Here is a 15089-nt window from a genome sequence, read left to right as displayed (position 1 = left end):
GACCAGGCGTGTGGGCAAAGCAGTACACTTGGGCAAGAGAATGCTCCCAGAGAACCAAACACTTATTTGCATATGAATATTTTTGCACACAGTATGTGAAAGAAAAAAACATTGCAAGTTAACTGCTTTCAGCTTCACTTTAAGTTACGATCACACTAGACCCGATAACAGTTCTGTCTGCTCAAGATATTTATCAGTAAAATCATAAAAATTATTCTTCACGACTGTAGATTGTGTGTAAATCTGTTTGTTTTATGCTTACTCCATATTGGAAAAGGGATAAAAGACTGTATATTACTGTATAATCTTTATTTTGTTATCCGAGTACAATGCCTTCTTTTAATCATGTGCATGGATAAGTGCTTGTTGTTCTAAATTTGTTTGTTTGTCATACATCCTAATAAAGTTATTTTTATCAATTTGAAGCCTAGGACTTATTTTTTTCAAACTAAAAACTGGTGGTACATGATTACACCCGTCTTTACCTTTTATTTTTTGTGTCCCTGCTCCAGAGATATGGATGAAGATGTATTAATGTAAATTAGTTGTTTGGTGCAGTCAGGGTGTTCCCAAGCCCCGAAGTGCACTGTCTTGATGGCCGGATTCTTCCTAGGTAAGGCCCTCTGCATAAAAATTCACGCCTCTTTCCCCTAAGCAAGCAGGCCATATGTTCTAAGTTTCCACTTTTTTTTTTTTTGGGCAAAACGCCAATTCTGCCGCACTGCGTTTTTTTGGCCAAAAAACGCTGCAGCCAGATGTTAGCTGTAAATCAATGAGAAATCGCAAATTTAGAATTCCTCTTGCCATTTTTTCACTTTTGCGTTTTTTTTATCCTTTTGGCGTTTTTTCAGCTCCTTGGCGTTTTGAAAAAAAACGCTGTGTCGTTCAAACCGGCGTTTTTTTTTGCAAAATCGTTGCATTTTGCTCCAATAGAAGTCTATGGGAGTGAGAAAACGCCAAGAAAAACGATGTGGGGTTTAACTTTAGCGTTTTTCGTAGGGTACCATTATAAAAAATATACAGTAGTGAAGGAAAAAATTGTATCTAACGAAATTTATATATATAAAAAAAAAAAAAGTTACTTTTTAAACAAGGATCAATTTATGTGTGCGGGGAAATAAAAAAGTAGCCGACAATTATAAAAATGTATTGTGTGTGTTTTTCACTTTTTTGCCTTATTTTTTACATTTATTTTAGTTAGTACTACTACACCCAGCATGGAACACTGTTCCATGATGGGAGTAGTACTACCTGTACTAATAGATCGTCCATTGCGATTCTCCTGTATAATGTATAGATGTGGCAGCCGCTCTTCTATGGTCCCTGCACTGACGTATATTTACACTTATTCATATTTCCCGCAGAGCTGTGATTGGCCAGATGGTTCCAGCCAATCACAGCTCTCTGTGAGAAATAGGGACATGTGTATATATACAGCCGTGCAGGGGACCGTAGAAGAGCGCCGGCCGCATCCATACATTATACAGGAGGACCACAGCGGGTGTCAGGAGGAGTGACATCCGCTGTGATCTTTCCATAACTGCAGCTACTACTACTCCCAACATGGAGCACTCTGCCTCATGCTAGGAGCTGTAGTATCTGCATTAATAGATTGCAGCGGGTGTCAGAAGTTACACTTGCTGCGATCTGTCTATTAATGCAGATACTACAGCTCCCAGCATGGAGCAGAGTGTGCTCCATGTTGGGAGTAGTAGTACTTGCAGATAACAGATTGCAGCGGGGGGTCACTACTGACACCCGATGCGATCGTCCTGTCTATAGCAGAGATGGAGCGGCTGTATACATCGCTCGCATCCCTGCTCTGCACTATACTCCGGCTGGCCACTCATTCATTCATTCATCTTTTCCTCAGAGCTGTAATTGGCTGCAACCATCCGGCCAATCACAGCTCTGGGCGGAAAATATGAATGAGTGATATGAATTTCTATTGACATCACTGGCCGGAGTACAGTGCAGAGAGGATCACTTCTCTGCTATATTATGGACGATTGCATCGGGTGTCAGGACTGAGACCCGGGGCGATATGTCTATAGTACAGGTACAACCACTCCCAGCATGGAACAGTCTGTTCCATGCTGGGAGTAGTAGTACTACATAAAAAATGTTAAAGATTGAGGAAAAAAAGTGAAACACACACACTTTATTAAAAAAAAAAAAAAAAACTTGGGTTATAAAATATATATTGCATTTAATTTAAAAAAAATTCCATCACTGCTGCATTTTTTTTTTTTTTTGTTACGTTACCCAACAAATTTTGGGTACCAAAAAAAAAAAAACACCAAGGTGCAATTTCCACACAAATGAAAAAAAGACCAGAAAAAATGCATGATGACATAGATGGCACTGGCGTTTTTTTAATCTCTAAAAACGCAGGGCAAAAAACCAAGTGGAAACTTAGCCTAAGGGTGCGCTTACTAACTGCCATCCTTGAGCATTACCCTTCATGGCAACACAAGAGACCTCCCAGCACATATGGTCTGCATGCTTAGGGAAAGGAGACATGAATATTTATTAAGGGGGCTGTCACCACCAGATAGACCTGATGATAAATTATCAAGGTATAATGAAACGCAATGTTCTATCCCAGTTCATAAAGTTAGGGCCTATTGATGTTCCCTATCATGTGGTAAGGGGATAAGTGTCTGATCGATTGGGGGGGGGGGGGCGCTCAGTTCTTCCTGCCACATGGAGCAGTGTGTCAGAAGGCACTTCATGCATTTTCTATGGGAGCGCCAACTATATATCCCGCTCTCCGATCAGACACTTATTCCTAACCTGTTAAGCTTTGAAACTGTGAAGGTTGCATCCTGCCCAGCTAAGGGTTCATTAAAGGGGTACTTGAAGGAAGTCAACTTATTCCCTATCCACAGGTTAAGTATCTGATCGTGGAGCGTCTGGCTGCTAGGACCTTCACGATCTGTTGTACGGGGTCCAGCAGCACTGACTGCTCCAGCCCCCACACTTTTGAGATGAGCAGGGGTCATCGGCTCCAAAGGTCGGGTGAGTTGATGGGTCCCTCACACCCCCCCCTATTCTGTAGGATTCCCTATTCTGTGTATAGAGAATAAGTTGACTTTTTAAGAGAGTCAGGACAACTGGATAAACATTGAGCACAAATAATTTTATTATATACAGTACAAATAATTTCTTTGCAGAGAAATTTTCAAGTTCTTCGTCTCCATACCACTTGCATGTTTATCGCTTAAGGCTGTGTTCAGATGTTGTAGATTTACTGCAGAGTAGTGCTGGGATGTATGATCAAAAAATTTATATCACAGTATTTTTCTAAATTATGGCGGTTTACGGTATTTAACGGTTAATTTTTTTTTCAATGGGAATTTTAAATTTTTCATTTTAAAAATGGGAAAAGGGGGGTTATTCTGACTTAGTAGGGAAGGGGTTAAATTATGCTTAACTTTTTTTTTGCAATGTTATAGCCACCATAGGGGGCTATAACATTGCATACACTGATCCTTTACATTGATCATTGTTATCCCATAGAATAACATTGATCAATGATTCTGCTGCTTGACTGTTCCTGTCTAGATCTCAGTCATGCGGCGATAGAACACGCAGGAGGAAGGTAGGGGACCCTCCTTGTGTCCTCCAGCTGATTGGGACCGCCACGGTGAAATTGCGGCATCCCAAACAGCCCACTGAGCTAGCCGGCACTGATTAGCTTTCACTTTAGACGCGGCAATCAACTTTGAATGCTGCCTCCAAAGGGTTAATAGCATGCGGCACCGTAATTGGTGCTGCGTGCTATTAGCCACGGGTACCGGCCATTGCTAGGTGCGGGGCCGACCCGCTATGACGCGTGGCTCCGCATTATAGGAAGGGAGCGGACGGAGGGTGTACAGGTACGCCCTCAGTCCCCAACAGGGTATACACTCACCGGTATTGCGGTATATGAAAAATTCATATAAAAAATAAAAACAAACACCGGTATTCAGTATGAACTGGTATACCACCCAGCACTACTGCAGAAACCCAATCATGCATGAAAGGAAGAAAGAAAGAAAAATTCACATTTTGTTGAAGATTTCAATTTTGCTGTCAGCCCCGGAGGCCACAGATTTGAAGAAAAAAAATCCTCTAAAAATTCCTATTCATGTGGCCTAATGGAACTAGACTGGTTTCCTATTAATAATACACGAGCCAGGACGTAAAATAAATATGGAATGATATCTTTATATTATGCAAATTGTTAGATTACAAAAGAAAGGTGGCAACTACATAGATGTGCGGTGTGACTGCATATTGTAGAAAATGTAAGGTCACACAACAGATTTCAGCTTTGGAATGACATTCTGATCCGTAACTGGACGGCATTAATACTGCGTGATTGAATTGTCTAGCAGATCAGGCACAGCTTTATTATCTCGGATCTAGAAATGTGAAGTATGGGAACATCATTCATTAGGTTCTAGACTGCAGGGGAAGTCTGTTGGCCAGGTCATTCAGGTGACTACAGTCCGGTTGTTTGCTTCTCTTCTTGATGTATTCCAGAGTTTTCACCTAGAAAAGGAATTTAATTGCACATTTTTACAATAAAAAATATATTTATATGACCTTCTACCTATGGTTAATGCTTTCTAGCTAGAAATGTGGCTAGAGACTGCAATCCACTGGCTGTCTGACCAAAGCCTCAAGCTCATCACCTGTCCGTCCACCATGCTTTACCCTGCAGCACAACTCACACTATTCTGGGCACCATGCCCATTATGAAGTCAGTACTGGAACAATAGGCTACTAGAGCAGTGTTTCCCAAAACCGGGGTATCTCCAGCTGTTGAAAAACCAAAACTCCCAACATGTGCTGTCTAGGCATGCTGGGAGTTGTAGTTTTGCTGGAGGCACCCTGGTTTTGGGAAACACTGTACTAGGGACGTTTGCTTCAGCAGCTTCTCAGACTGTAGGGGGAACATTTTGGCAGTTTACAGTCTCTCCAATTTGAGAAGGGGGGGGGGGGGGGGATGTTACCTTTAAATGATGTGTCTATAAAGTGCTACTAAAACATTATACATTATTAAACAAATTCCTACTATTGGTTCAATTGCCACCATAATGTCCATCATTCACAAAGAACAGAAATTACTGAGGAGAGACACTAAGCATTAGAGATGAGCGAACTTTACAGTAAATTCAATTCGTCACAAACTTCTCGGCTCGGCAGTTGATGACTTTTCCTGCATAAATTAGTTCAGCTTTCAGGTGCTCCCGTGGGCTGGAAAAGATGGATACAGTCCTAGGAGACTTTCCTAGGACTGTATCCACCTTTTCCAGCCCACCGGAGCACCTGAAAGCTGAACTCATTTACGCAGGATAAATCATCAACTGCCGAGCCGAGAAGTTTGTGACGAATCGAATTTACTTTAAGTTCGCTCATCTCTACTAAGCATCTATATAACTATGACTGCACTACAAATGGCAGCTATAATAACCATCATACTGTTGTAGTACTTACTACTAATAACATCCTTAATTACAAATTGATGCATTAAAATGGCTTATAAAGGACCTTGCACATGGGGATATTTAAAGGGGTACTCCGGTGGAAAGAATTTCCTCTGTAGCATACAGCTGCTAAAAAGTACTGGAAGGGTAACGATTTTTTAATAGAAGTCATGTACAAATCTGTTTAACTTTCTGGCACCAGCTGATTTAAAAAAAATAAAAATGTTTTCCACCGGAGTACCCCTTTAAGGCATTTATACAGATCCTGCAGAGGAATATAAGCACCCCCACATACTAAACTGGCACTTACCATGGTTTTTGTATCAGCAAAGCCATGCTTCTGAGCCAGGTTCCATAGATTGACAGCGAGCTGGTTCAACTTATTGTTTCTCAGGTCTCCATGAGCAAGAATACTGTTAAAAAATAGCAACGCAAGGGAGCTCTGCCGCTTCAGGGTCTACGAGGGAGAACACAAAACAGGATTTTACATGGTACGGACAAAGTATTACACTACTAATGCATCTGTATATACTGTATGTAAATATCTAACTAGGTCATCATCAGGACATGCTTCCAAACCTGGCATCCTGTATATTACAACCTTATTAGTACATGCATGGCCTCCCTGTGCCTTGAGGGATATCCCACTTGTGGATATATCCATACTATTTTGTTTTTTTTGAGCATTTAGGTTGTTATCATTACATTATAGGGGTACTCCACTGGAAAAAAAACATTTTTTAACCAACTGGTGCCAGAAAGTTAAACAAATTTGTAAATTACTTCTATAAAATATATTAATCCTTCCAGTACCTATCAGCTGCTGTATACTACAGAGGAAGTTCTTTTCTTTTGGAATTTCCTTTCTGTCTGACCACAGTGCTCTCTGCTGACACCTCTGTCCATTTTAGGAGCAAATCCCCATAGAAAATCTATCCTGCTCTGGACAGTTCCTAAAATGGACAGAGATGTCAGCAGAGAGCACTGTGGTCAGGCAGAAAGGAAATTCAAAAGGAAAAGAACTTCCTGTGGATCACAACAGCAGCTGATAAGTACTGGAAGGATTAAGATTTTCTAATGGAAGTAATTTACAAATCTGTTTAACTTTCTGGCACCAGTTGATTTAAAAAAAAAATGTTTTCCAGTGGAGTACCCCTTTAAGGTTACACATGTCCTTGTACGCACCTGCATAGTTATGTCATAACTACATTACTGCTCCCACCTTCTGCTTGACTCCACCTTTATACCTATTCATTGGATGTTTCTTTGTTTTTATGCATTTTTTGTATCTCAATAAAGATTGATTATATTTGTACCAATATTGTTTCATTGTGGTCTATGGGTGTAGGTGTTGGTGTTTTGGACTGACCATGTGTGTAGGTTCTCAGATAGCCATTTACATTTTTGGGTAATTACTGTTGCCATCCTGCATGCGCGCACCAGAAGAAAATAAAAACAAATGTTGCAGGCAGCGCTCTTCATCTGATGAAACGTAACTATGCCGGATGGTCTATAGGTACGTTGGATGCAAAAGATTAAAGGGGTACTCCACTGGAAAACATTATTTTTTTTTTTTTTTAAATCAACAGATGCCAGAATGTTAAACAGATTTATAAATGACTTATTTAAATAAATAAAAATTCCAATACTTATCAGCTGCTGTATACTACAGAGGAAGTTCTTTTCTTTTGGAATTTCCTTTCTGTCTGATCACAGTGGACTCTGCTGACACCTCTGTCCATGTCAGGAACTGTCCAGAGCAAGATAGATTTGCTATGGGGATTTGCTCCTAAAATGGACAGAGGTGTCAGCAGAGAGCACTGTGGTCAGAGAGAAAAGAACTTGTTGTGGAGCATACAGCATCTGACAAGTACTGGAAGGATTAAGATTTTTAAATACAAGTAATTTACAAATCTGTTTAACTTTCTGGCACCAGTTGATTAAAAAAAGAAAAAAAATGTTTAAGCTTGCTGTATCTGGCATTCCTATCGTGGGCAGCTGAAGGACCCTGGCTAAGCAGTCATGCTAGGATCTATGCCAGTGTTTCCCAACCAGGGTGCCTCCAGCTGTTGCAAAACTACAACTCCCAGCCTGCCCGGACAGCTAAAGGCTGTCCGGGCAGGCTGGGAGTTGTGGTTTTGCAACAGCAGGAGGCACCCTGGTTGGGAAACACTGATCTATGTCATCTTAAAGGGGTATTCCAGGCAAAAATATCAACTGGCTCCGGAAAGTTAAACAGATTTGTAAATTATTTCTATTAAAAAAATCTTAATCCTTCCAATAGTTATTAGCTTCTGAAGTTTTCTGTCTAACTGCTCAATGATGATGTCACGTCACGGGAGCTGTGCATGATGGGAGAATATCCCCATAGGAGCTGGACAGCTCCTGGGACGTGAGTCATCAGAGAGCAGTTAGACAGAAAACAGCAACTCAACTTCAGAAGCTAATAACTATTGGAAGGATTAAGATTTTTTAATAGAAGTAATTTACAAATCTGTTTAACTTTCCGGAGCCAGTTGATATATAAAAAAAAAGTTTGTGCCTGGAATACCCCTTTAATATACTTACTAGACAATATCTACTGCAGGGGGCTGCAGATATAACTGGTTCTTCTGCCTTGGGTTCCTTGCCCCATTATTTAATAAAGGAGGCCCCATGCATCTTTTGACTGGAGGTCTGCACAGAGCACTGAGATGGCAAGGTGCATGCTGGGAATTGTAGTTTTGTAAGGCCCCTTTCATACTATAAAATTAATCCATTTTAAAGATCCGTTTAATGTTCCATTATGAAAACCCTTAAAATCGGCTGTTACAAAATCCCATTATAGTCAATGGGATTTTTACATGATTCGTTTTAACCCGTCATAGCCCGGACATTATTTTGTGACGAAAGAAATAGTGCATGCACTATTTCTTCTGTTACCTTCTCCCATCTGAAAACAACGCCAGTTATTAAAAACGGGCTATGACGGGTTAAAACGGATCATGTAAAAATCCCATAGACTATAATGGGATTTTGTAACGGCTGTTTAACATCCGTTTTTGTTAATGGATCATTATAAAACGGATGACTTTATAGTGTGAAAGGAGCCTAACATCTGGAGGGCCACAATTTGGAGACCACTGATCTAGACATAGCATTGGCGCTCTTGATCTGGGCAACAAATGGCATCAATTCTAGTTGGATACAATTATAAAAAACAGAATGTGGCTGGAGTTCCCCTTTAAAAAACTTTTTTTTTTTAAATCAACTGGTGCCAGAAAGTTAAACAGATTTGTAAATCACTTCTATTAAAAAATCTTAATCCTTCCAGTACTTTTTAGGGGCAGGAGAAAATCCCCATAGCAAACATATGCTGCTCTGGACAGTTCCTAAAATGGACAGAGATGTCAGCAGAGAGCACTGTGGTCAGGGTCATGACATCAGAGGAAATGAATTTCTTTTTTGGATTTCCCTTTAGTATACAGCCCCTAAAAAATACTGGAAGGATTAAGATTTTCTTAATAGAAGTGATTTACAAATCTGTTTAACTTTCTGGCACCAGTTGATTTAAAAAAATAAAATAAAATAAAAAGTTTTCCACAGGAGTACCCCTTTAAAGGTCTCGGATATGCCTGTGCTTTCACAGGGTGGCGGTCCAGGACATTAGCCCTGAGCACAGAAATCCCCATCATTGTAAGCACTACATAAGAGACTGGATGAAGCGGGCAAGTGGTTCTCATCTTTTATATCAAAAAGAACAAAAAATAGGCAGTTTCCATGGCAACGCGCTTGGCAAAGAGCATATGGACAAGCTTTGCTGGCCATAATTATACCTATAAGAATGCATCTTCACTGACGGTTCAGGACGAATGACATAGGGAGGATTAACTGCTTGTGAGACAACAGCAGAAGAAGTATTGTATATGCACGCAGTGGTCAGTATAGTCATACAATGCATTCAGATAACAGGACCTGATCATTGTCATCCTAGGCACCGAATGATGAGTACCCCGAAAAATGTTTTTTTTTATATCTTTGCACCAATTTTAAATTTTTGTACAAACTCGGCAATGTGCAAAAAAAATGTGCGATCTTTTGGCCCCAAGTTCATGCTCTCAAAAGGGTGGAACACGGTTTCAGGCACTATAAAAAGTGAAATACAGAGCTTCTCTCAGTTCATTGCTGTATGTAACTTGTGATAGGGCCAGGACAGTGAAGAATGGGAATGCGGGGGATCATTCACAGTTCATGCAGTGTTCATCTCCCATACGGCATGACAGGACACGGGCTGCTTCTCATTACACCATTAGGTCATAAGCTGGAAATCACAGCTGCATTGTCCAATCTCTAGTTTGGTGCGGTTTGTAGTATAAAGACATATTAAACCAACACAGAGGTACAGAAGGGGGACAAGAGATGACACAATGTGAGAGGGTCAGGAGATCCATTACTACAGGGGTGTATCCCAATTAGGCTGACAAGCATCACTTCTTATCTCACTGCTCTTGTATCCAGTTACTCAATATAATAGGGGAAAGGATGGACTCCGATTCATGAAATAACAAAACATGATGGAATAATAGATAGAAGATCACTTCCCACCATCACCATGGGGTTTATATCTAGGGGGAAACTCCTATTTGTCCTTTACCAGCATTTCAATATATTTAAACAGAATACAGTAAAATTTCTCTTTGCTATATTTTAGTTATCAGTAAGTGGAGCTGGCACAATCGGACCGGCACAGGCTAAACTGGGGTAAGGTGTCTAAGGAAGAACATACAAATTCACTTAAGGGGTACTCCGCCCCTAGACATGTTATCCCCTATCCAAATCGCGATCGTTCGTTTAGAGCGTTGGAGGCTCGTGACGTCACGACCATGCCCCCTCAATGCAAGTCTATGGGAGGCAACGTGACTGCCTTCACGCCCCCTCCCATAGATATGCATTGCGGGGGCGTGTCCGTAACATCACGAGCGGGCGTGTCCATAACATCACGAGCCTCCGCCCCACATCACCAGTCATCCAGCACGGAGCGAAGTTTGCTCCATGCACCAGATATCTGGGGTGCCGTAGCCGAAATCGTGGGGGTCCTGCCACTGGGATAGGGGATATGTTGTTGAAGGGTGGAGTGCCCCTTAAAAGGAGATGTCCGGTGCGGACTATTCTTATTCCATCCTGCCCGGGCTGCAAAAAAAGAGAAAAAAAAAAACTTTCACTTACCTTCCTATGTTCCCCCGGTGCTCCGCAACAGCTGATCGGTCAGCCGTGCTGTCTACTTACTACTTCTCTTAGCCTAGGAAGTCACACGACTCTTCAGCCTATCACCGGCCTAGGCGGGACATCACTGCGGCAGGTGATAGGCTGAAGCGCCGTGTGACGTTCCGGGCTAAAGGAAGTATGAAGCAGACATTCCGGTCGACAGATCCGCTGTTGCGGAGGTCCGGGGGAATGTAGGAAGGTAAGGGAATGTTTGTTTTCTTTTTTTTGCAGCCCGGACAGGATGGAATAAGAGTAGTCCACACCGGACATCTCCTTTAATACTAACAAGAATGTCCGATGTAGAGCAACCCCAGCCAAGTCTAACATCCTGGTCTAACAAGCTGGTCTACGTCAGGCACTTTTTGATGTTTGACTAGAATTAATAGCAGACAAATAAAATAAACAGTAGTAAGGTAGACAGGACTGGGTCAAAAATCGATGCAGGAAGCATTTATGTAGTCAAGTCCATTGACTACAAACATGCCAAATGACAAAGCCACAATGTAGTCAAAACTGCTGATAGTGGTGTTGGTTTGGTTATTAAAGCATTCACACAAAATCTCATGAAACAATGGAAAGACCTTGCCGGAGACATCAGTCAAGGCGTGGAAGACGGAGATGGGGCTACAGCTGTCAAATTCCGCAGTGTGAACGGGTCTCACGGAAACCCATTCACACTAATGTTAAGTTCACACCGCGGAATTCTGTAGTGTGAACGTACCCTGTCACTACAATTGTACAAGCAATATGTACAGTACATATCCTTGAGATTTGATGGAGGGGGTTAATTAGTCTGTGTAATACATCTATGGGGACATACATAACACAACTATTGATCTGCAGATACTTTCAGAATTATTACTTTCCCCAAAGTATAACGTTGTAAAGATCCCTCAAGTCAGAACGTCTTTTATAGTAAGTTATTAGGATCAGATCATGAACATACAATCAGACGGATGCTTTGAGACACAATATTACCAGCTTCCATAATACTTACCTTTTCTTTCCCTAGAGCTTTCAGGTGCTCCAATATCTGCCCAATCAGGGTGTCACACAATTTGTTGATTTCCGCCAAGAATTTTGTATCTCCACCATAGAGATTATCATTGGAATCAACTAAAGAGAACGAAAAAACAAAAGGACTATGTGGTCATGTTACAAGGCAACCTGCACAACCTGAAAACACAAAAGATTAGTATATACTTTTTATCTATAGAACTCAATAATAAACTTGTATGCACAAAGCTCCAACCCTACTCCAATCCCTTTTCACAAAAGACTATGGGGGGGATTTATCTTTCTCGTCTTTGGGAAGTGTTTTGAAGTCATTTATTTTTGCTTTTGTTTAGCTTTTGTGCGACACATTTATACTCCCATTCATACTCTCAAGAGGGGGGGGCGGGTAGATAAATTTACTGCATGTAAGCAAAAAAATTAATAAAATAAATCACTTCAGAACACCAATATTTTAGGATTCCTCATTTTCTCTGTGACTTTTCTGCACAAAAAGTTGCAGGTTCCACTTTTTGTGTGACTTTTTAAAAGGGCTCTCCGAAGGCGGTTTTGTAAGCCAGGTCAGAGAGGTTTGTGAATTTTTGTGCGACATTTGCACTTGAAAAATCCGTTACCACAGCAAGGTAGAAACTCAATAACTTTTTCAAGATTGTATCTTTTTGCTTATAGCCAAAAGGTGCAAAAAAATAAAAATAAAGTGCCTTGGCACACCTCCAAATGTGAGCATAAAAATGTCCTAAAGGCAATGATAAATGTCCCCCTATGTCCATGCAAGGCATTTAAAGCTCTGTATCAGGAAAGTGGAGGTCCAGCCCATATAAAAAGGAATATTAAGGAATCATTCACCACAGTAGGTTGCTGGTTATTCACTTTAAGGGATACATTGATATAATAGACTGTAAGCTTTCGCGAAACGGACCCTCACTCCCCTTCTTGCAATATTGTCATTTTTGATATTTGTTCTTCCTTGTACCCTTAAAATTGTACAATGGTGCAGAATTTGTTGCCACTATATACATAATTATTAAATATAGTTCGAATCCGTGTAATTTATTTTTCCAATTAAACATTTTTACTAACAGTTTTTTAAAATAAAAATACAGACATTTGGACCCCCCACAAACCCCAGATACAAAAAAAATATAGATAGACATATGCCAAATCATACACAATGAACACAATAAAACATAAAGCAGTGAAATTAAATATAATCTCACACAGCCAATCCGGCAGAGAGGAACAGGTTAAGATGAGAGAGAGAGACAGAGAGAGAGAGAGAGAGAGAGAGAGAGAGAGAGAGACATAGCTAGTCAATCCACAGCAACATGTAGAAAGAGTTAAGCAGGAGAGTTAAACCAAACTCAAAGGGGTACTCCACTGCTCAGCGTTTGGAACAAACTGTTGCTGGAGCCGGCAGCATGTGACATAATAGCCCCGCCCCCTCATGACGTCACACCCCACCCCCTCAATGCAAATCTATGGGAGGGGACGTGACGGCAGTCACGCCCCCTCCCATAGACTTGCATTGAGGGGGCGGGGTGTGATATCATGAGGGGGCGGGCTATGATGTCACGAGCTGCAGGCGCCGGCTCCAGCGTTCGGAACAGTTTGTTCCAAACGCTGAGCAGCGGAGTACCCCTTTTAAGCAGGAGAGTTAAACCAAACTTAAGCGAAACCTCTGCCTGCAACTCCCTAGAAGCCAGTCCTGACTCAACCACACTCCCCACAGCTTCAATACACTCACACTCCCCAAAGCTTCTCAAACTTGCGCATAGCATTGCGCTTGCGGTACATGTCCTTTTCCGAATTAACCAGCCAGTTAACCTTAACAATGAATTCCACAACAGTAGGAGGGGCACTATCCAACCAGTGAAATGCTATGATCTTACAGACCATTTACAGCATCCTAGCTACTTCCAATTTAGGAGGATCCTCCACAGCTAAATTGTCCATATATCCCAGAACGCAGACCAGCGGGGAGAGATCAATGGAGACCTTATTGACTCAAGAGATAAAGGAGTCAATGGACCCCTTCCAAAGGGACTTCAAGACAGTACACGACCACATCATGTAAATGAGGTCAGCGTCAGGCAGAGCACCGCGAAGACAGTGAGAATCAAATCAGAGCCCAATATCGAATAAAAATTTAGGAGTCCTATAGACCTCATACACTAAGTAAAGTTGGGAGAGCCGATGAGTCTCACTCAAAGAAAGCTGAGGGGTCATCCCCAAAATCTCTCCCCACCGGCCATCCTCAATAGGGCCAATAGACCGCTCCCGTTTCTCCTTGCTCTGATTAGGATGGTGTTTCAAAACAATGGACAGCAGTGAAAGAAACAACACGGAGATAACCCCTGCCGAGGAGGATTCTGTGGCAATCTGGGCCACCACCAAATTCTAGGAGATCACCGACCTCTCCAACCCCAAATCAGACTGGAAAACATGACATAGTTGAAAATAACGATTGGTGCATTGGGTGAGGAAAGCAATCATTCAGCTGGTCAAAGGAAATACATACATTCTCGGGGTAGGGTCACACGTAACGGATCCGCAGTGTATTTTACGCTGCAGATCCGCCGGTGACCCGACCCATTTTGTGCCTCCAGCTGATGCCACCCGTTTCCCTGCCTTGCTCCGCCCCTGGCCTGATCGCAGCGGCAAACTGCCACTACGTGCAGCCACACAGAGGACCTGCGAGTCGGCAAATGCACTCTGACATCGCAGCTGACATCGCAGAGCAGACGCGATGTCTAAGAGCACTGCGCGATGTCTGAGTGAACGGGGTGACTCGCAGGTCCCCTGGGTGGCTGCTCGTGCCCTGCGAGCAGGCCAGGGGTGAGGCGGGGGAACGGGGTGGCAACAGCTGGAGGCACAAAATGGGTCGGGTCACCGGCAGTTCTGCAGCGGAAAATACGTTACATGTGTCCCTACCCTCAAGGAAAAGATGCGATACCCTCCTTAGGAATCAGTGTAATTTCTTACAGTAGTTGGAATGACCGAAGAGAATAAACTAGGGATCGACCGATATTGATTTTTTAGGGCCGATACCAATAATCTGTGACCTTTCAGGCCGATAGCACCGATATTCCGGTATAAGTTATCGGCTATTTCAACACCCCCGCCCCGCAGAAGCCGCTGCAGATCAATGATTTAAAGCAGGCGCTTTAAATCAATGAACTGCAGCGGCTTTTGCGGGGCCAGACACCGCCGCCACCCGCTTCTCTTCCCCTGCCAGTCCTGGGGTCCTCCCTAGTCCAACCACCACCGCTGCCCCATTGCCTCCCCATACCCGGTTTTATAATTACCTGTTCCTGGGGACCGCACTACTTCTGGCTCTGGTGGCATCCTGAGCTG

General features: G+C 42.3%; 1 protein-coding gene across 1 annotated transcript in view; it reads right to left on the bottom strand.

Annotated features, from left to right (window-relative positions):
• Nucleotides 1-3118: 3118 nt before the first annotated feature.
• The window catches only part of VPS35L (VPS35 endosomal protein sorting factor like), a 169770-nt gene continuing 157799 nt past the window's right edge, over nt 3119-15089 (bottom strand). Inside the window, exons 29-31 of the mRNA XM_056535528.1 lie at nt 11719-11837; nt 5788-5934; nt 3119-4539 (exon numbers count right to left, since the gene is read on the bottom strand). Coding sequence (XP_056391503.1) covers nt 4441-4539; nt 5788-5934; nt 11719-11837 — 365 coding nt within the window. The 3' untranslated portion in view covers nt 3119-4440. The remainder of the gene's footprint in view (nt 4540-5787; nt 5935-11718; nt 11838-15089) is intronic.

Source organism: Hyla sarda, chromosome 8 (genome assembly GCF_029499605.1).
Source record: "Hyla sarda isolate aHylSar1 chromosome 8, aHylSar1.hap1, whole genome shotgun sequence".
Lineage (NCBI taxonomy): Eukaryota > Metazoa > Chordata > Amphibia > Anura > Hylidae > Hyla > Hyla sarda.
This window is presented reverse-complemented; position numbering and strand designations above follow the sequence as displayed.